This window comes from Aspergillus niger (genome assembly GCF_000002855.4).
Source record: "Aspergillus niger supercontig An04".
Lineage (NCBI taxonomy): Eukaryota > Fungi > Ascomycota > Eurotiomycetes > Eurotiales > Aspergillaceae > Aspergillus > Aspergillus niger.
This window is the reverse complement of record NT_166539.1, coordinates 1-20,185: the sequence shown is the minus strand read 5'-3', so window position 1 is coordinate 20,185 and position 20,185 is coordinate 1. Positions and strand designations below refer to the sequence as shown.

The following is a 20,185-nucleotide window of genomic DNA, read 5'->3' as shown; positions in this document are numbered from 1 at the left end:
GAAATTTTGAGAATTTTGGCCCCGGATTCCGCGTTCTTCTCCTGGACAAGCACAGTGGCGCCAAGGGTCGGGATTTACCGGTACAGTAATCAGACTCCCGGCCAAGGTCAAAAGACCGCCTTCAACTCCACAGAGAATACACTAGTAGTTATTATGTGCATCTGACATCAGGCGCTACTATATCGGAGGGTCGATGTTAGTTTATGCCTACTATATCCAAACAATTTCCTGATGAACATCTTATGCTACCAATCATTTACTCATACTATGGGATTTTTCAAGTACTTGAGGTCAAGATATGGCAGTGTCAATGATGGATGCTCTGGCCCCTTGTTTTTTTGTATTACCAAACTTCTTTGAATATTCCAATAAGAGCTTGCATTGTTTCTTGATAATATTAACATCCGGCATATGGTTTCAAAAGTAATGGTCAACACTAAGAAGACACATGCTTTTGGTGTACTTGGAGGGAACCCCAATTTGGTTGGGGGATGGGAAATCATGGGTGATAGATACGTTACTTGGTTACATAGGCAAGCACTTACTAACTAGTTGTTTACATACCCCTGTACTAGAATCCTTGCCATTTTTTAGACATCTCTCATGCGTACTACAGTGCCTGCCTTTGGCGAGAGCCAGTTTACCTGTTATTTTTGGCCTATACTCCACTATTTATGAGCTTATCCACTGTTTAGCTGTTTATAGGCACACATCAGCATCTTCAAAGTTTTTTCCTTTTACTTCTCTCAATCCTTACCTTTTGTTTCTGTGGACGCAAAACATCAAACGCCTGGATTCTTTATCACAAGATATGGTTGAACTACGAAAGCGCAAGGCGCCAGCACAAGCCCCTGCGCCAGAGCGAAAGGTCAAGAAAGTTCAGAAATCCACGATATCTCGAGAACCGGATGTCCCTAAGGGCAGTTCCAACGATAAGGCTCCAAAAGTTGGCGACAAACTAGACTTGGACAACTTTGGTGGTGATATTGAGACTAACGATGGCCAAAAAACCACGCTGAAAGATCTTGTCGATGCTAGTAAAGCCGGTGTCGTGCTGTTCACGTACCCCAGAGCTTCAACCCCAGGCTGTACGTGGAAATCTCTACTCCCATATCTCCATCTTCCCTGAACTGTGCCCTCAGGATAATCTGTTGTGGGTACATACACTCGTGATCTCTAATGAATGTACTGTTTCGCGGTTATAATCATTGAAATAATCATCATCTGCGTTTATCTCGGAGAAGCTTATATTTCAAAAGGTACCAAACAGGCCTGTTTGTTTCGTGACAACTATGACTCTATCACGGAGAGTGGCCTATCGATCTACGGCCTTTCAGCGGACTCGCCGAAGGCAAATACCACGTTCAAGGCTAAACAAAGGTTGCCATACCCTCTTCTCTGCAATCCTACCGCTACATTGATAGCAGCTCTTGGACTCAAAAAGTCGCCAAAAGGCACAATTAGAGGAGTCTTTGCTATCGATAAACATGGCAAAGTCTTGATAATACAGGCTGGAGGCCCTGATGCAACGCTTGACGCTGCACGAAAACTGGTTGCAGAATTGAAGGAACAAAGTTCTAAAGACGAAACCCGGCACGCGAGTCCACCAGCTAAGGCTGAATAGTCAAAGATAGTGGGTAACCAGCATTCACTTCAAATCGTTTGCTCCCGTTGAATTGGTAGCTGATGAATTCATAGGTACCAGACATATCGAGACTTTTGAAGTGGCCAATTGCTACAAGCACTGTGTGGCATAAGCACTATATGCAGTTCCAAATCATACTCGCAATTCATGCCCCAGAATGTCCCCCACCCGAACTGTAATAGGCCATAGTAGCCCGCTTCTCACACGTGAGCTAGGTTTTACAAGACAATCTGCCTTTCCTAATATGTGTCCTGTAAATGCATGCTCCCCGGCACTTTTCAAATACAATAATGTTTATTTCTCCATGCGAATAATAGAGCTCTTTGATTCCCACTGCTATCACAAAAGTGGCATTGGATAATCGGGAGAGTGCGACTGTCCGGAAAATAGGTTGTTCCGTGTGTAGAGGCTCGATTCCGCCAGGTCAGGTTCCGTTTGAGACCGCGCGGCGAAGGACGTACCCTTGAAGGTTTCCCATTCCCTTCCCGATATAGTACACAGGTAAATGAACACCCACTATAGCAAACTTGCTTATAATATTAGCAGCTTGAAGGATTAATACGTTATACGGACAGAAAAGGAATCATGGCTCGCGACATCGTGAAAGCGGCCAAGTCCGCATCCAATGTGATAGCCGTTCATAAGGTAGGATATAGCCATTGGCTGCTCTGTGATAAATTGGGATAGGATATGGTACTTATCTTTTACTAGAAATATACTGTCCAATCCACAGGGATATGGGAACGCATTCGCCGCCTCCTTGCCGTCGACCCGAATCGCTCCACTGGTGTTCCCTTGAACGCTCAGTATCGTCTACCGACCCCTGGAGCTCTTCCTCCTCTATCCTACGATGATCCGGTTACTGTTCCGGCCGGTGATTTGGCTGACAATCCCTACTGGAAACGTGATACTCGGAGGAATTATCCCCGGCTTAGTGCGGTCAGTCAGGCGGATGCTGTTGGCCTTCTCAGTGTAGGCAGTCAAGCTGCCCCCAAGGATGACGTCCTTCAGATCGGTGAGGCAGGAGAGAAACAATTGGTATCTGTCAAGCAACAGGCCGAAGAGCGCGGCCTTGCTGGTCTGTTCGAGAAGGACAAGAATGGAATTAAAGAAGTTCTGGGCGCCAATGGTTTGCCTCCGCTGCCATGCAACTTGAACCCTACTGGTGGTAAATATCAGCTCGGCCATGACCATGGCTATCCCAATATGTAGGTGTGACATATCCCTCGTTATCTATATCAAGCTAACGCCTTTGATAAGCTACCCCTGCCGCACTTTCGTTTAGCTTGTCTACGCGGCTATTGAGTGCACTACTGAGATAAATGCATTTGTACTTACTTTTCTCCTATCACATGTCCACACTGTTAGACGGTCTGTCCTGATGCTTGTGTATGTTGAAAATATACTATGGTTGTAGATGATACTTGGTGAACTTGTAAATGACTGTAGGTAAGGTCGTTTCTGTATCCCATTGAATTCATCTATCCTATTATTGGGGCAGGCAAAAAAAGGACCGGTATGTTCACCAAGAAATGGCGCAAGCTTACAGGTACATTCTGCTCCCAATATACCGATCTAAGGAGTTGGACAGAACCATTGGTAGAAGAAACCGCGGATAATTCGTCTACTCTGTTGAGCACATTTGGCTTATTCTGCGTATCTGGGAACAGAATAAGTTTCACACCCAGGATCGCTGGCAATCCGACTAGCTAATCCACTATAACCTAAACACGGGAAGAACGTAAAGATGCCAGGATGAGATCTTGAGGTTCTGTCAATGTATAGTTGTATGACGCATGCTCTATACTGAGATACTCAAGTCTTTATAAACTTCAATGGAATTATTAGTTTACGGACGTAGAAAGGAAAGCAATATGCCGAATATATGATCAACTGATATTATCAAAAATGGCATTGTCAAAATTACATTGAGGCAACAGAAGCTTTAATAGCTGCTGGAAAATGGATTCGTGCGAGTACCCCACCAAGTAAGGAAGAGACTAAGTCCCACTGTTTCAAACAACCTGCTGACTGCACCTACGGCAACAGTGTCAAGGGGTCTCTTTTCGGCAAAAACCTGGCTCACAACCTACACAAATCAACACAAGATTAGCATATTATAGCTTGCAAGTTGGAAAAAGAAAACAAGGGGGTGGGGAGAACGTACACCGGGGGCTGCGCTGGCCATGAAGATCAAGCTGCCAAGATAAGCCGCTCCCTTGTAGCTCAAAGTACCTGTGGCGTTGATCAAAGCTGCTACTCCGTATGTCTGGACAGAGCTTCCAACCAAGGAGGTACCCCAGGCTGCTACTGCACCAGCAGCCTCCTTAGATTTAAGGAACTCCTCCTTCGAATTGGCTGCTTGGGCGCGGTGATAGGTATCGCCGAATACGGGCGCGAGAATGCCGAGGGATGCAGTGTGGGTGAAGATAGCACCTGCCGCAATTGCAGAGGGCTTGACTGGAGGGAGATCTAGGCCAATCACGTTAGTTCATATGAGTTGGGGTTAGAGGGGAAGGTCGTCGTCTACACTGCGAGGACAGGCGGGCACTCACAGTTCAAGGTTGTCATTTTGAAGATAGGCCGATAGGGGATTGGATGTACAATAGATAAGATGTAGTTTTGAGTGGGATGTTTCGAAGTTGAGAGAATTTATATCTAGGAAGTAATCTCTTTTCGAGCAAGCAAGTCTCGTTTTATGCCACGGAGCTGGGCTAGGCTGGCCTTTTCAACCCCTAAGTACCGTCACCGGACAAGTCCATAGTCAATCCGTAGTGAGGTACGAAATGACGTCGTTATGATCGAAAGACACGAGAAGCACAGCAAGACGGAGGACGACCTTGAGCATACTTTGTATGGTAGTGCTCTATCATGACATCATACAGTACTTTCAGTGGGCGCAGGATTATTACGTACTTGGCGGAGGGTTGCCGCAATCATACTAGTGCCTGGATTGTTCAGTACCTACTTAGCAGTAGATCTTTACTGCTTGCACTTTAATAGTTACGTCGTGGCAGTATCCACAATCACAGTTGTCATAGTGATAATTACAACGTACAACTACCCTTTGGTGTAGTCTAATCTGAAAGCTTACACATTTTGTACGTTCAAGAATAACTAAGTTCATGTTGACTAATTTGCTCGCATGGTTCGTGGTACCTTCGTTTGCCTCTTAGCATAGGTAGTACTCGCTGCTGAGAGTTTCGAAGTTATCCCAGAAAGAACAGCCAGCACCTGATTAAGGTGACATTTCAGGTGATTTCATATACTTTCATTTTGAGATACAACATCTTTCTGGAAAGAATTTGAATGGCAGATTCCACATCCATATCTCCGTGTTGTTGATCCTGAGGTCCAAGGCGCGCTTTAATATTAATTACCACATCGTATAATTATCTACCAACTCTGCTTGCTATCAGACAAGAACAATTTTGTTAATAAGCTATCATGTTTTCGGTGTTGCTAAACAGCGCCTGCTTACCACCGCTCTGTCATCCATTTCCCACCTCTTTCTCTTTTCTCCCTCCTCCCTTACGGTTTTACTCATGATTCATTTTCGTCAGTTTCCTGCCCTTGATATCAGTTATATATGACCCTTGGCAATTGTTCCTCACCAAGAGCGAACTCCTAATCCAGCTTTACTAATGGTGGACGTTTCCCTGGGTACCTTGTAAGAGTGTGATAACACGCACTTAAATGGGTGATTCCAGACATTAGAAAGCCGATGGGGCAAGTAGGGCGGGAAAAAAAAAAAAGAGTGAAATTAGGACTAACCACTCCGTACCTCCCATTAAACCCAAAAAAGGAACACTTTCGTTATAACTGAGTGTGAATCCATCAAAATTACTCTTAAAGCGCCCGAAGTTTTTGCTTCATTATATATATCGGCAACACAAGTTGGGTTAACTCTGTGTGCTGTAACAGACCATCATCATTTCTAGTGGAAGATCCTGGTTCAATGCCAGCTGCAATCGACATGGATGATTCATTAGACATCGATGAATCGTTGATCCCGGTTAGGGATCTCAAGCCTGCCAGTCAGAGCACCATCTCTTTTGATGGGATGTTGTCAAACCCTCTACTTCTCCAGGAGGATCTAAAGGAAGGGTGTGGAGGCCAGCTATGGCCAGCGGGGATGGTCCTGTCGAAGTACTTGCTACGCCAACATCACTCTAGCTTTCTCGGTAAAACAATGTCCGTTGCCCTATAACCCAGTTTTATCTTCACTTACAACCCGCCCTGCTTGTGCCTGGTATGCGGGTAATTGACCCCTGCTGATTGTTGGTTAGAGTTGAACTTGGAGCCGGCGGCGGTCTTGTCGGCCTTGCGCTTGCACGCGGATGTCACCCTGAGATGCCACGTATTTACATTACGGATCAAGCTCCCATGTTGCCCCTTATGAAAACGAACATCAAGCTCAACAATCTTTCTTCTACAGTCGAGGCTACAGTACTAAACTGGGGAGACTCCCTCCCAGACTGCATTCCGAAGCATCCCGCAATTATCCTCGCCGCTGACTGTGTTTACTTTGAGCCCGCCTTCCCGCTTCTAATCTCGACCTTGAACGATCTTCTTGGTCCAGAGTCGGTCTGTTACTTCTGCTTTAAGAGGCGTAGAAGAGCAGACCTTCGTTTCATGAAACATGCAAGGAAGATGTTTGATGTGGACGAGATCCGAGATGACCCTGAAGCGGAGACTTACCGGCGGGAGAACATTTTCCTCTACCAGATACGTCTGAAGTCGAGCAAGAGGGGTGTCTAGATAGTCTAGCTATAGAATAAAACTACTAGGAAGTGATGTATGCGACCCTATCGAAATCCGCTTTTCTCTGGTACATATATCCAATTCGTAACAGCACTGAACCCTAAAGCTTGAGCACATGGCCACCTTCCTTCACACCTTCTTTGATTTTACCGCCATTGATATTCGTCACTTCGCCCTGCTTTCCAATCAATTTGACTCCACCCTTCTTCAAGTCCGACATGAGCTGCTGTTTCTCAGCCGCTTTCCCTGTCTTCTGAGATTTTGCGGTGCTAGCGATTTGCTTCTTGTGCTCTCGCCTCAACTTAGCCTTTTGTTCCCGGGTCATTTCCTCTTTGGCGATTGCCGTTCCATTCTTCAAAATCATTTCACCAGCGACTTTGTTATCGTCGCCAGGTGCGTAGATCTCCTGCGGCGCAAGGGTTGCCGTCCCATTGACAGCGTTGCTGGCTGTCGGCTGAGCATCCTCCATAGTAATTGTTGCCACATCGGTGACAACATTGATGCTTGCCTGCGGAGCCTTGGGCTTGTAATGCCAGTTTGAGAGCGTGTCTAATTGAGAGCTGATCTCTTTCCATAAACTTGTCACAGTAGCATGCTCGCGGATCAACTTCTGATTTTTAGGGTCAACGAAGTTTGGATCAGTAGCACGAAGATGGTCGGCCTCATATAATTCAGCAAGACTCTGCTGGGGTTTGGTATCTTCCAATTCAGGACGGCTTCCCCGTGCGCTCAGTGCGTCGGAAACACCAGGGCGACGTCGTATTACTTCGTCAAATTGTTTGGCGAGAATCCGACGCTTGATAAGCTCTTCAATATCCTCTGACATCTCTGCTGTGACGACTGGCACGGGCTTTCCGATTCTTTCGAAATCCAGGTCTTCTTCAATAAGCGAGTTCACAGGCCTTTCGACAGCCCTGGCTTCACCAGCTAGCATCCAATCCTTCTTGGCAACGTTTGCAGCCTCCAAACGGCGAATCTCATCAGCAATGCGAGCACGCTGCTTCTCATGACTAGAATAATTGATCTGAGATCCTCGCGCTACTTCATGTTCATCACTGTCTTCACCGGAAGGTTCGTCTTCAAAGAGATCACGGCGAACATCAGCCATGGCACGATCAACGTCGTCGTTGGTAATAGCAATATCAGGCTGAGTTTTGGGAAGGGAGCGAGACTTTTTGCGAGTAACTTTACGCGGAGGAGGCGCGAAGAAGTCAGAATACTTTATGTCGCTAGTGTTTATCCAACCTTCGCCTCCGGAGTTTGTGGCATAGACATTATCTTCGTCCATATCGGAATCGTCCTCAAGGCCTGCATCCCCAAATGTTGGTCCCTCCTCTTCACTGTCAGACATATTCTCGTCACCATTCCCGTCAGAGTTCTCCTGTGGCATGTCTCCCTTCGATAAAGACATTGACCCTGTCGTACTAAGAGGATTTGCGTGCCAATCGATATCATCATCCTCGCTCTCAAAATCATTGTCTGGACCACCACTAACGTCTTGTCTTTCGAGTAGTTCCGATTGCTTGTTGAAATCATCTATCGAGAAGAAACCATCATTCAAGCCGAAGGGATCCTCCACATACGTTTCTTGTTCACCTTCGTCGATGTCGTTTCCGGGAATATTGTCGGATAATTTTTCAATGTCTTCTTCGACGTCTGAATCATCGTGGGGGGAGGTTTCAGAGTGATCGTGTACTGAACTAAGGTCGTCATCATCGATACTCGATCGGGTAAGATCGGTCTCTGACTGAGAGTCGAGGTTGCTGCCCTCTAATTCGGCGTCATCAAGAGCCAAATCATAAGTTGAGGTCAGGGGCGGGTCGTATGGTTTGGACACTGCAGACCACCAAGTAAAATCCCGCTCAACCTCACCACCTGAAGAATCAAGGATTCTCAGGGCTTGTTGCCATATCTGGTCAGAAGTAAAGCCATCGACATAAAGTTGCTTGAGCTGCAGGGCCTGGCTTGTAGAACTTTCCTCAACTTCGGACCTTTTGCGCTTTCTATTCCTGCGTTGGCGTGCACATTGGGAATCGCCGACCGACGAAGCCAACGAATCTAAATAGTACTTCACAGAGCCAGTGATAGTAGTTTTCAACTCAGTCGTGGGTTGGAGGAAAATCCAGGGAGTCGTCAACCCTGATTTGAACGAAGTAATCGGTTCATGGGTTTGGACTTCAGAAAGAGCTTCAGAGTGATCGGGAACGAGGTTCTTCATGGCGCGGTACACGCCTGACATGAGACAGCTGTATCAAAGAACGAGAAAACGGAAAGTCAGACTAAAGAAACGAGAAATATTGAAATGGTAGGTGTGATCAGACTGGTATTTAAAAAAGAACTGCCTGGTATTTTTTAGCTGGTGGGCACTTCAAATAAAGGTTGAGGAAGCTGTAAGTCGAAAAAAAAAAAAAAAAAAAAAAAAAAAAAAAAAAAAAAAAGAAGGATGAAAGTGAAAGGGGAAACTAAGATAATCAGTTACTTTGGGTCATAAAAGTGGGGACAGTGGAAAGAAGGCAAGCTCGGGCCATGGCCATGGCCATGTCCTTTGGACATCTCGTTACAAAATGCTCCTTGTGATAAATGCAGCGTCGCATGGCAAGTCTTATCGTATAGCTGACTTATGTGGGCATACAAGCCATATATATAGGATATGGTATTTCTGTCCCATAACGATAAACTCGATCGTTTCTATCGTTGATTTGGTACACTCTAAAGAGGTTCCTTACCGATTCCTACGAGGTACCATGGCAGAAAACATGCGTGAAAGATACTGTTTGCAAAATATGATTCTAAAGCACTACGAGAAACCCTGCTGGACATATGAAATCTCGCTCAAAAGCCCCTAATATTACTCTCTCTAATCGTAGAGATACCACCGCTATTGATGGCTTGTGATATTGGGTCGGTGGGCATACTCTACATGAATATGAGCCTTGCGGAAAGACGACACGTTTTGAAAAGCTACCCTTCCACCTCCACCGTTACTGATGATTGGAGTCCTTTCATGCGTGGGCATGCCAAAAATTTGCGCCCCTAATGAAAATGTTGAGAAGTGACTTGTCATTGGATAGTCCTTGACCCTGCAGTCCCTAAGTATATATTTTGATGAAAGCGAGGAAGCATTCTAGCAGCATGAGCCAAACAGTGGTGGTTTTTTAAGATCTGTTGAAGTATTATTAACACCACGATACAATACAGTCTAGTGTGAGCCGTACAACAGCGCAGAGTAACATAGGAGTGAATTTGCAGTTTAGTACCTAACCCCGTTCTAATATACCTAGGAAAGTGGCTTGCAATTATTGCATACAATACATGTTGGCCAGATTTCTTTGCTCAACCATAACATGACACACCTAATGTGTCTGTTCGAAGTAAAGCCTCCCATTGTGCGCCGGTAGGGTTCGGTAATCCATGAGAGCGCACACTTGATTTGCAGGATGAGACTTCTTATATAGTCTGCGTCCGAACCTGTCCCTTCCAACCCTTGAGAATATAGGGAGGTAGTCAATTTGAAGTTGAGCTTAACGGCGATACCACATGCGGGTGATCCTTGTGTGCCGCATCTTCTTTTGAAGTTGAAAGATGCCGTACATCAATGCTTCGGAGGTTGGCGGACCTTGAGTTGTTCCCGTTAGCCGCCGTTACTGCAGAGATGATGAAGGGTATACGAACATCCGGGAACGTAGACATCCACGGGTACAATTCTGTCGCATCCGCGAACAACAGAATAACTGTAATGGTAATAACCACCACCATTTGCGCAACTCCCCATACTGACAACCCAACGAGGGTCAGGCATTTGGTCATACACCTGTCTGAGAGCGGGAGCCATCTTATTTGTCAATGTGCCTGCCACGATCATCACATCCGATTGCCGCGGTGACGCTCTGAAAATGATTCCTAGACGATCCTGGTCATATCTGGGGGTCGAAAGATGCATCATCTCAACTGCACAACAGGCGAGGCCAAAAGTCATAGGCCACAAAGAACTTTGGCGTGCCCAGTTAGCGACTTGGTCAAGCGTGGTACTACAGATGAATCAGTACAAAAGATATTCGTCTCATGCGTCTCAGGTAACGAACAGGACATATTGCATAGCACCCTCCTTTTTCTCCTGGCTCGGCAAGGGCACCTCTTTCCGCACCTTTCCAGAAGCAGTGAGTGCTTGGCCAGACTGTCCCCGCTGTTCGATTGCTGTTGCCGACTTGACTGAAGAGGACGAAAGGAATGAAACTGGCTGGATTCGGAATTGGCAAGATGTGATACGCGGTCGCACTACCTGACTTTAGCAACTTAGTGGTAACAATGAGGAGAACACTTACCATGAAGAGCGTTTGGGATGGCGCCTGGAATGGCGCGACCGGTGAGAGGCAGCATGGCTGTATCGCTCCCAATATCAAGGTGCACAGAGATATAAAAGAAATACCTTGCGTGCAAACCTGTATGAACTGTCAAAGGTGTGGAGGCTTGTCGTCCAGTCGGTCAATGGTGGCAAGATATTATCAGGATAGTCGAGGCTCAAATTAAGAGTATCATTCTGCACTATTGGTACTAATGGAACGCAATTTCCGTAAGTTACTGTAACAAAACATGTTCAAGTTAGTTTAGCTTAGTGTATTGCAATTCATCTCTGTATAATACAGTATTGGCACGTGAGCCACGGGCAACCGGCTAACATTGTGCTAGTGTAAGTTAGATTCTGGAGAGCTTCATTGGCTGAAGTCATCAAGACTCAGTATTCGAATTCCTTATCTTGGACAGCACATGGATCTCATCGCTGGGTGAAGCGAAGTACTATAGATGGATGTAGGTGAAGAGTATTCCGTAACAGAAACATTAGTAGTTTAATAATATCGATAGGTGACCTGGCAGTCTGGGTTGTATAAAAAGCAACGCCTTTCAACAGTGGGTGTATCTGAATAGAGGATACATAATGTGGGCTCTCTTTCAGGTCGATATCGTACAGATCAGGGTCGAATAATGCAGCAAGTATTCATAAATTTGAGGTTTTGGTGGTAGCCTCGGACGGTTTCCATGAGGATTTCGAAGATATAGATTACCGTTTAGTGAAGTCAACAGATAATGGAATCCACTAGTGGACCTGCAACAAAATACACCCCTCCTATCTTCAAACCCTGAAGACTTGACTGGACTGACTTTCCGATTATAGGTTCTACGTGGTTAATATGGAGATCTTCCGAAATCCCACTTTTCCTATCTTCCATTGAGAGTGTAAGAGTAAGAGTAGAGATGGATACTTTACAATGTACAATAGAAAGAAAGTGATTCATTTGAATAGATCAAAGTTTGAAAAACTATACCGTACTTCTGTCTTTGCTTTGGGAAATTTAGGCCCTTACAATATAAGTAATGGTTCAGGCGTAAGAACCTAGAAATGTATCTTTGCCAGTGAGGGATATCTAAAGAGGTGGCTCAAACATGTGGCTGATCCGCTTGTGGATTACGTTAGTGAACTAGTATTTATGGGGTGTTCATGGGTGGGTTAGGTATCATTGACATAACTGGCTCAGCCCCTAGATTTGCGACTGGACTACTAACTATTTCTCCGACACACAGGAATCAGGAGATCTCGAGTGTCAAAAACGATGAAATTGACGGCCCTTATCAAATCAGTGGCATAGATTTCTTTGGCAGGCCATAACTGACCTGGAACAATGGCTTTGCCAAAGATCGCCTGTATCGGCGTCATTGGGAAAGCTGTGAGTCTTCATATCTTTCATTTGCTACGCCAATCTTAATATAGGAATTAGGATAATCCACTCCACGTGTCGCTCTTCCCCCCTTATCTGGAGTCCACTATTGAGTTCTCCTTCATATTGAACTCCTGCCTTGATATCTTTGAAATACGCCGTAAACAGACGTCAATTGACCAAGATCTTGGTCTTTTGCAAGCTGTCGATGAGAGACTCGCAGCATATGGCTGGCTTTCTACAACGGGGGTCAAATTACTAGTTATAGTTGACTTGATCGGGCAGCCCATCGTTGATGAAGATCCGAAAGGTTCAACTAAGTCGGGGTTAAGGGAATTCGACCTAAAAGCAGTACGTTCTTGTGTTTCATCATGCATTCGAAGTCCTACATGTTGAATAATCCACAAGATTTTAGACATCAATCACTAATGGCGCATACCCTACAGGTTTTCCGAACTCTCCAAACCGCATATGTGCAGTTGCTACAGAATCCGTTTTATCGACCGGACGAGCATACGGCCACAGCGAAAGCCGTGTCATCATACAGTTCGCAGATCACAGATCAGAGGTTCATCAATGAGGTCAACCGAATCGGAAACTCATGGCTTCCGACTGTGACTCCCTTTTAACAAACAATGAGACCCATTCTATGTGGCAAACAACCTACCGGTCTACACAGTATCTTCGAAGGATCTTGAACTCGAAGATCACATGTAAAATTGATGACTCCCACCCTTGGTGTTTGCCAATAATTATTGGTGTAATACGTACAGGTTTCAGTATAGCATTCTCCACCGTACAGCATCTGGCCCAGGATGACGATACTTCTCGTGGGCCTCCGGCACTTGTGGGGGATCCATCGATCGCAAAGTACCTAACACCCAATGTCTACCCAGTGCATTGTACAATGCTACTCTATGTACTATGAGAGGTGTCCAAAATGTGATAAGAGAATTGAGGAGTCAAGACGATTCAACCAATCCGGTCACCATGGGATTGGTATATAGTGGAAACAAAGCTTCTGGGGCGAAGCACCTCGCACGAGTCATCCTTTTCGATCATGTGAAGTGTCACTCTCAGTCTTGTCCAACGCAGAAAGGACATTTGCTATCTCCAGGGGGTCAGATATCGACCAAACACCGCCGCCTTTCACCATAACCTTACCGACCTCTTTCCCAACCAGATTTCTACCGACTTTTCCAGGTCCGATGCCAATCCAGCGTGTTACTGCATGGGTCTGATCTAGGTATCGGATGCTATCCCACCATTTTACCGTATCGACACACTGCTGTGATAATAAAACTCTGAGTTCTTCCTTGGATTTGAACGGTAAGCCCGAAACGTTCGAGATACATGGCATTCGTGCTGGGAAATTGATATTCATATGTTCAAGGGCACTTTTCATGTAGTTGGCTGCTGGTATCATAATGGGACTGTGAAACGGACTTTCGCATCTCAATCTCACCGCACGAGGATCGTGTCCTCCAAATTGACGAAGCTGGATAAGCAGATCCTTTATTTTTGCAATGTTGCCGCTTAGTACAATCTGATTCCTTGAATTGATATTTGCCACCATCACTTGTTGGAATGCCTTGTACCATTGGCTCGAGTCATCTTTCAAAGTTGATGGGCCAAGTCCAATAAAATCGTAAATGGTAGAAAGCAATTCACTCATATGCTCGGGCTCACAGACAAGTGCTATCATGCCAAATTCATCCCCTGATCTCTTGGTAGCATCTCGCGTGCACTCGGACATAATCTCTGCACGCCGTCTCACCAACTTCAGTGCATCGCTAAAAGCGAGGTAACCTCCAGCAACAAGTGCCGAGAACTCGCCCAAACTATGTCCGAGCGTAACACTCACTCGTGAGCTTGTCATGAAGCCGAACTCCTCTTCAAGTATTCGAAGAATTAGTATTGAGGTTGCCATTATAGCCGGCTGACAATTTTCGGTCTTATCGAGCTCCGAATTTGGTCCTTCTGAAATGGTATGAGACAATTTGAACCCCAAGATCGAATCCATTTCGTCTAGGAATCTGTTGGATATTTTGGGGAACTTCTCAACCCAAGAGCTTGCCATCCCCACACGCTGTACACCATGACCTGCACGGTGAAGGCGTCAGAACAAAGGCGAGTTCGAGATACAGGGTATGCAAACCAGGAAAGAAGAGAGCTGTGCGCAAGGCCGTCTCTGCGGGGTTGAGGTTGGCATAATTTCGTTGGAAACTAGGTTTTAGCTGGGTACGACAATGAACATGGTATCGGGTTGCTTTTATGCCCAAAGATAGTCTTGATTTTGATGATAACGCAAGCATTTTTTGTAGGCCTTAGGAAGATAAATGCCCTTACTGTTATCGCAGAACATAGCCTTCAGATGCCATCGGCAAACAATAATGGTTCTTACAAATAAATCCACGCTGCTTTCAACTGTAAGTGCAGCAACAATAGCCGTGACACGAAATGGAATCTTGTGAATCACGTGATATGGAGTACCAACAGCCATAGGTGGTGTTGGTGGTGGGCGGATTCTGTATTAACCCCCAAGATTCCGGGGCTGTTGGATGATGGTATACGGAGGAGATATATGGGTATGTATCCTCTAACTATGTATTACTGGACTAGTGCCCGATAGCACAAGTTTCAGAGCGTAAAGACGATGTAAAAGAAGGAGAATGTTTACGTGGAATCACAATCTGCTCTATGATATCGAGTACTAAACCGATAGACTATTCAACAAGTATGAACAGGGACTGAAGCATGTTTACATTACTAAGTAGAGTAAGTGCCATTCTGTTTAGTAGAACTAACTCTGCAGGTATCTATGGGAGTCTGGATTCCTATCCGACCTGCTGACCGCCTTCGGAGTGAATTAAACCTCCATGCCTACCTATCATTATGGCTATTTAAATAATATATTGTTTACATATAAAGATTTATATCATTCTCCATCACGAAAGGAGCGTGTTACGGCTACATTTCAGATGCGCGCTTCTGGGCCCAGAAAGCTACACAGGGTCTCCTTAGTACACATTTAGCTCGAGTCTGATCCTAAAAAATGTTTGTACCTAAGGCGCTCTCATCCGCAGCTTCTCAGCGCAACCCCCGGAGGCGTCAGCGTACGAACTCAGACGAATCACCAAAACCTCCTAGTGCGAAAAGACAAAGATCTAATCTCCGTCAAAACGACTTGGTGCCAGCCTCTCAAATTTTGAACAACAATCATGCCAAGCTCGAATTCCAGGAACGCCAGCAGTCAACTTTATCTAACGAAGGTGTCGCAATTTCAGAAACTGCTCACATCCACAGGAACATTCCTATAAGAGCTGTCAAAAGATCCGAGAAGCGCGAAGATGAAGCCGAAGGAACAGTGGTGCTCGTAAGTGGTTCTCGGTCTCTATCCTGTCTACAAGTTCCTTGGATCAGCCATCTGACATAGGTTTATGCATAGTCAAAAACGGAGTTCTACACCGTCACCCAGCTACCCACTCTGCCAGACCAGGTGCTTGGTTTACAAACAGGCGAGTACTGCTGACCCCTTCGCTGTTACGACTACAATAACACAGACGTGCAGGGCCTTTTAGAGGTTCGTTTGGAACCAGTCATGGATATGCTTTGGCTTTAACCAAATCGCATGCTATTGTCTGGGCATATTCGAACACAGCTCCATCGCCTTCTCCTGCAGATGTTTTCACACTCACAATACCCGAGTCCTGCAAAGAGCCCGGTAACACTGCCCCCCTTGGGTTGCTATTGTCTACCGTTGCAGGCGGGGTTCCGGGGTTGATGGTGGTCATGCCATATACCGGAAAAATAATATACTGGGAAACCATATCAAGCGCTGCAACCTTAGCTTTCTCCAGACAGAAGCATTCTGGCATCCAAGGCTGTGTCCCTGGCTTACTCTCAGGCGAGCATGCTACAGACGTGATAAATAGCGAGCCTTCTGGTGTCGTTGTTTTATTTTCTACTGGAAGGGTTGCTCATATAACCACCAGAGATAGTCAAGGAAAACCAGCAGTTACTGTTTCTTTCCTGAGAAGCCCGGCAGGTGGCGGTAGACCCGGATTATTTGGAAGCTTGAGAAATGCTCTTGGAGGTGGCTTTTACAGAAAAGACATCGCTACAGTTCGAGCGGGCGAATCCCATCAGCGTGGGCAACGAGATGTTGTAATAGCTACGTCTCTAGGTCTCTTCGAAATTTGGGATACCCACTGGAACAACGGGAGCATCCTCAAGCATCAGTTTGATGTATATGATCTCTTGAGTGAAGCACTCGGACCTCTCATCGTGGGTCAAGCCGACGATTATAGGTTGAAGGTCTTAGATTTTGTCTTGGCCGACTGCAAAAGCACTAATCCTCGTGATGGGCCCCATTCCTCGCTGGTAACAGCGGTTGTGGTTTCTGTCTCACAATCCGCCCCCGGCATCGTTCGGGACATGTTTGTCGTCCAAATGCGATTTTCAGACGATGTCCAAATCTTATCTACTAATACGATAGATTTTCATGGACTACGTACTCACCTCGACCTTCCGCGAGTAAGGCTGTTTGTACCAAGTCCCGGACATACCGCTTTCATTGTGGTTGGGCAGTCGATTGTGTTGCTATCGTTGGCCATTCCGGAACATCTTACTATTGCTCAGGAAACGGTTCCCATAACTCAGCAAGAGCGAGCGTTCAAGGATATTATTCCTTTACGTTCTGGAGAGAGTTACGAAATTTTAGGAAGCGGATATGAAAACCAGAATGGTGAAGGCTCGTTGGCCGCATGTCTACTGATGGTTCGAGATTTTGGAATCATTCGTATCGCAGCTTTTCCGAGTGAAAGAACAAAGAGCAACGTTGATGATGGCCGTATCACTGCGAAGCATAAAATTGAACAGGCTATATTCTATGGCACAATGACAAAAAACCCACTGAATCTTACAGGTAATGATGGAATAGGATTTCCAATCAATGAGACGGAGGATGCTGCATTGGAAATATGCCAGGAATTAATGCGGTCTGCATCGGATTTCATTCCATCGACTGGGATTTCCGTGGATCAGAATTTGAAACTGCGAGCGAAAGCACTCGACGACCTCGCCCTCTTGTTGACACAGCAGAATGAGACTATCCGCCGGGAAGTCTGGTGGCAGTTACTTTGGAGTGCGGAGAAACTGGCTGCTCAAAGAGCCATGTGGAAGTTGGAAGACGAAGCCAGGAAATGCGCGAGCAAAAATTCAACACTGCTGGCGCACATAATTGGGTTAATGAGCGAGAAGTTCAAAACGAAGATAGAAGAGCAGACCGGTGAGTGCGACCCAGTGCGCCATTGGTTTCTGTATGATACTTTTCAGATGGAACATATCGTGCCGTGGGTCTTTCACGCCATCAAGCCTCAAAAGGGGAGCTCTTCAAAACCAGGACGACGGATGTCAGAGCAGCTACTCGAAGCTAGTGACTTGTCATTAGCAGTTCTGGAGACAGCGTTTCGTTATCGAGACGAGAATTCAAGCCGGTACGGTATTGGCGATGGTTATCTGGAGAACGGCATATTGACGGGTGACTACACTGGTCTTTCGGAGTTTTGGACTTCTCAGCGCTATTGTTACATTGAATTTGGACATCTGCTGGATCTGGAGCTTGATAGCTGCAGGGCTTGGATCCAGAAAACAACGATTGGTGTTGAGCTACCTGAAACTCAAACAGTGAGAAGGATCGCCAGAAATAGTTCCAGGCAGCTTCAGATTCTGGGGCTCATGCACTGTGAACGAGTCCGGTGGCTTTCGGCCCAAGAGAATCAGAAACTTATCGACGAAAGCATTGCGACTAAACAAGCTCACATCAAGCAACGGAAATGGCAGCTATTCAAGTTGGCCGGAATAGGACACCTAGACGATGCCATTATGCTTGCCGAACAGTTCCGAGACATGGGAGCGCTCGTGGAACTCATAATCGAGCTTCAGGACCAAACCAAGAGCCTTGTGACGCATCAAGATTCGCCAAACAAAAATGCAGGTGCCGACGAGAATGCATCTGAGCGACTCAGTCAAAAAATCTCCTTTTACTTCGAAAAATTCGGGGAATCATGGGCCGATTCCTTCTTCTCCCGACAGATCTCCATGGGTCAATCTGGGATACTTTTTGCGATGAAAAAGTTTCAGCCCTTCGTCACTCGGTTCTTGCGGAAACATCCGGCTTATCTGCGGCTGGGCTGGATCAATGATGTGATCGGCGAGAATGACTATGAGGGCGCTGCTCGGTCCTTGGAGAAGCTTGCCACGAAGCATGAATCAGATATATGGAGTCATCGTGTTGAGTTGTCTCTAGCAAAGCTTGCGAATCTTGCTGTCTGGGAGGAGTCTCGAATGCCAGATAGTCTAGTCGTTCGCAGGAACGTCAGACGTTTGGAAGATCTTGCGGAGGTTGATGCTGTTCAAGAAGTCATTTTCGCCTATGTCTCGCCCGCGTTACACAGTGCAATTGATCAGAAAGCGGAGATTGATATCGCGATCGAACAATTTCGCAACCCAGCAGCCGCGGATAGGCCTTCCTTGCACGAGATATTTAGCGAGGCTCTGGCTAAGATTGTCACTCGACAAGTCCTCGATTCGGATGAATTAGTCGACCTGCTAACGCACATATACCTATCCCAGGCCTCTGAGCAAGGTCAGGATGAAATCGTGGGGAAACAATTTTACCTAGCTTTGAGGATTATCCGACTCTCTTACGATCAGCGAGATCCACAATACCATGCAGCACTGCAGAAATTAGTATGGAGAAGATGCATGATAGATAACAATTGGGAAAGAATGGAAGAGGCAGCTGAGGGATTGGGAATGGACACCGAAAGTTTCCTCTATGCTACCACACTCTCACGTACCCTTTGTTGGTGCCTCAGGGACGGTATGAAGTCGACTAGTACAGAATGTTTATGAGCATCTTACTAACTCTTTACAGGCCTTGATGAAGACTCTAACTACCCTTCTATATACGTCCCTAACGGTCCACACGACGTGTTGCTAAGCGAGTCTGACGCTGATCTTATTACAACGCGTTTTCCACCTGAGCGGCGTGCCCGCATCTCTCGTGATCTTGCCAGGGAGAACGAAATCTTACTTCAGCAGATCGAAAAAGGAAAGCTTGATTTTTGGTTCAAGAACCTTTTTGACTCAGCCAAGGCCACGCGTCAAGGGCCTTCTGGGCTTTCTGCCGACGATGATAAGAATGGCACTGCGCATAATGAAACGCAACACGATTTATCAACCGATAAGGCACAGCTGAGTTGGCTCTAGGGTTCTAGAACAACTCTCAACAATATTCGAGTTCTTTGCTAGTGCGTTTACGCTAGAAATGGACTAAATGGTTGCAGGCATGCCCTTCTTCCACTCCGCCCCTCTATACTTCCTTAGTAATACTTTTCTGGCGCTTGACATGTTCTCAGTATCTTCTAGCAATGCAATTGTCTGATATTAAGCCCCCAGTATTTTAGGCGAGGCTGCAGCATCTGCTTCTGCATATTTAAGGGTTTGTTCTGTTCGAGCAAGGCACCTCGATCGCACAGCGCAGTCAAACTACTATCTCGTTGGATTTCCTAGCACAGGTCATAGATAACCTATAGATGGACGTCACCTTTCATACATAGCTCTTGCTGGTTTACCCTGTTTCAGTGAAGTCACTCTTGAACAAATCTCATCTTGATCCCTGGCTACCTCACCCGATATAGCTATGGCTTGTTCCAAATGACTTCACTACCTTCGGTGTTATCGCTGTTGATGCTATCAAGTTTTCTTACCATGTCGTCATCCGGAGGAAGGGCATCGGGCCCATGCACGTTTTCTTCAAAAACTGGCTCTGGTTCAACGGCCTCGAACTTTGTCTTGAAGTCCGCAATGCCCTGAGCGCTACTGTTTGAGTGGCGTCGTGTGTTCGTAAAATTGTAGCCATAGTCGTGCACTTCATCGCCAGAGCGGCCCCTGGAGGAGGGTCACTGGGTATTTCCATGGGCCACGATGGAGATGCCAAAGTTTAGTAAACTAACCAGTTTCGTTTTCCGCCTCCATCTTTCTTTGTCTTCCGAGGATC

The 20,185-nt window shown here is 46.1% G+C and overlaps 12 protein-coding genes across 12 annotated transcripts; 6 read left to right on the top strand and 6 right to left on the bottom strand.

The window, feature by feature from the left end:
• Positions 1–811: 811 nt before the first annotated feature.
• Positions 812–1,624, top strand: An04g00120 (uncharacterized protein; the record flags this gene model as incomplete). Its single annotated transcript, XM_001401338.3, has 2 exons — positions 812–1,088; positions 1,260–1,624. 2 exons carry the CDS (start codon positions 812–814, stop codon positions 1,622–1,624), a joined length of 642 nt encoding a protein of 213 aa, XP_001401375.1.
• A 178-nt stretch (positions 1,625–1,802) lies between these two features.
• On the top strand, positions 1,803–2,930 carry An04g00110 (uncharacterized protein; the record flags this gene model as incomplete). Its single annotated transcript, XM_001401337.3, has 5 exons — positions 1,803–1,992; positions 2,086–2,146; positions 2,221–2,290; positions 2,357–2,853; positions 2,906–2,930. 5 exons carry the CDS (start codon positions 1,803–1,805, stop codon positions 2,928–2,930), a joined length of 843 nt encoding a protein of 280 aa, XP_001401374.3.
• A 660-nt stretch (positions 2,931–3,590) lies between these two features.
• Positions 3,591–4,216, bottom strand: An04g00100 (uncharacterized protein; the record flags this gene model as incomplete). Its single annotated transcript, XM_001401336.3, has 3 exons — positions 3,591–3,734; positions 3,813–4,117; positions 4,201–4,216. The coding sequence occupies 3 exons, from the start codon at positions 4,214–4,216 to the stop codon at positions 3,591–3,593; spliced, it is 465 nt and encodes a 154-aa protein (XP_001401373.1).
• A 193-nt stretch (positions 4,217–4,409) lies between these two features.
• An04g00090 (hypothetical protein) lies at positions 4,410–4,772 on the bottom strand (the record flags this gene model as incomplete). Its single annotated transcript, XM_059747232.1, has 3 exons — positions 4,410–4,511; positions 4,562–4,609; positions 4,704–4,772. The coding sequence occupies 3 exons, from the start codon at positions 4,770–4,772 to the stop codon at positions 4,410–4,412; spliced, it is 219 nt and encodes a 72-aa protein (XP_059600410.1).
• Positions 4,773–5,621: 849 nt separating this feature from the next.
• An04g00080 (uncharacterized protein) lies at positions 5,622–6,406 on the top strand (the record flags this gene model as incomplete). The annotated part of the gene is made up of 2 exons (XM_001401334.1): positions 5,622–5,839; positions 5,935–6,406. 2 exons carry the CDS (start codon positions 5,622–5,624, stop codon positions 6,404–6,406), a joined length of 690 nt encoding a protein of 229 aa, XP_001401371.1.
• Positions 6,407–6,509: 103 nt separating this feature from the next.
• On the bottom strand, positions 6,510–8,627 carry An04g00070 (uncharacterized protein; the record flags this gene model as incomplete). Its single annotated transcript, XM_059747231.1, has 2 exons — positions 6,510–7,717; positions 7,835–8,627. The coding sequence occupies 2 exons, from the start codon at positions 8,625–8,627 to the stop codon at positions 6,510–6,512; spliced, it is 2,001 nt and encodes a 666-aa protein (XP_059600409.1).
• A 1,303-nt stretch (positions 8,628–9,930) lies between these two features.
• An04g00060 (uncharacterized protein) lies at positions 9,931–10,786 on the bottom strand (the record flags this gene model as incomplete). The annotated part of the gene is made up of 4 exons (XM_001401332.3): positions 9,931–10,025; positions 10,082–10,437; positions 10,492–10,684; positions 10,732–10,786. 4 exons carry the CDS (start codon positions 10,784–10,786, stop codon positions 9,931–9,933), a joined length of 699 nt encoding a protein of 232 aa, XP_001401369.1.
• Positions 10,787–12,084: 1,298 nt separating this feature from the next.
• On the top strand, positions 12,085–12,700 carry An04g00050 (uncharacterized protein; the record flags this gene model as incomplete). The annotated part of the gene is made up of 3 exons (XM_059747230.1): positions 12,085–12,129; positions 12,181–12,471; positions 12,536–12,700. 3 exons carry the CDS (start codon positions 12,085–12,087, stop codon positions 12,698–12,700), a joined length of 501 nt encoding a protein of 166 aa, XP_059600408.1.
• A 465-nt stretch (positions 12,701–13,165) lies between these two features.
• An04g00040 (uncharacterized protein) lies at positions 13,166–14,332 on the bottom strand (the record flags this gene model as incomplete). The annotated part of the gene is made up of 2 exons (XM_059747229.1): positions 13,166–14,223; positions 14,266–14,332. The coding sequence occupies 2 exons, from the start codon at positions 14,330–14,332 to the stop codon at positions 13,166–13,168; spliced, it is 1,125 nt and encodes a 374-aa protein (XP_059600407.1).
• Positions 14,333–14,513: 181 nt separating this feature from the next.
• Positions 14,514–14,973, top strand: An04g00030 (hypothetical protein; the record flags this gene model as incomplete). The annotated part of the gene is made up of 3 exons (XM_059747228.1): positions 14,514–14,549; positions 14,743–14,857; positions 14,936–14,973. The coding sequence occupies 3 exons, from the start codon at positions 14,514–14,516 to the stop codon at positions 14,971–14,973; spliced, it is 189 nt and encodes a 62-aa protein (XP_059600406.1).
• Positions 14,974–15,175: 202 nt separating this feature from the next.
• Positions 15,176–19,395, top strand: An04g00020 (uncharacterized protein; the record flags this gene model as incomplete). The annotated part of the gene is made up of 4 exons (XM_059747227.1): positions 15,176–15,496; positions 15,599–15,642; positions 15,684–19,006; positions 19,061–19,395. 4 exons carry the CDS (start codon positions 15,176–15,178, stop codon positions 19,393–19,395), a joined length of 4,023 nt encoding a protein of 1,340 aa, XP_059600405.1.
• A 333-nt stretch (positions 19,396–19,728) lies between these two features.
• Positions 19,729–20,185, bottom strand: An04g00010 (hypothetical protein [truncated ORF]; the record flags this gene model as incomplete). The annotated part of the gene is made up of 3 exons (XM_059747226.1): positions 19,729–19,761; positions 19,896–20,076; positions 20,142–20,185. Coding segments are annotated over 3 exons (258 nt in total), but the record flags the coding sequence as incomplete, so codon positions are not given.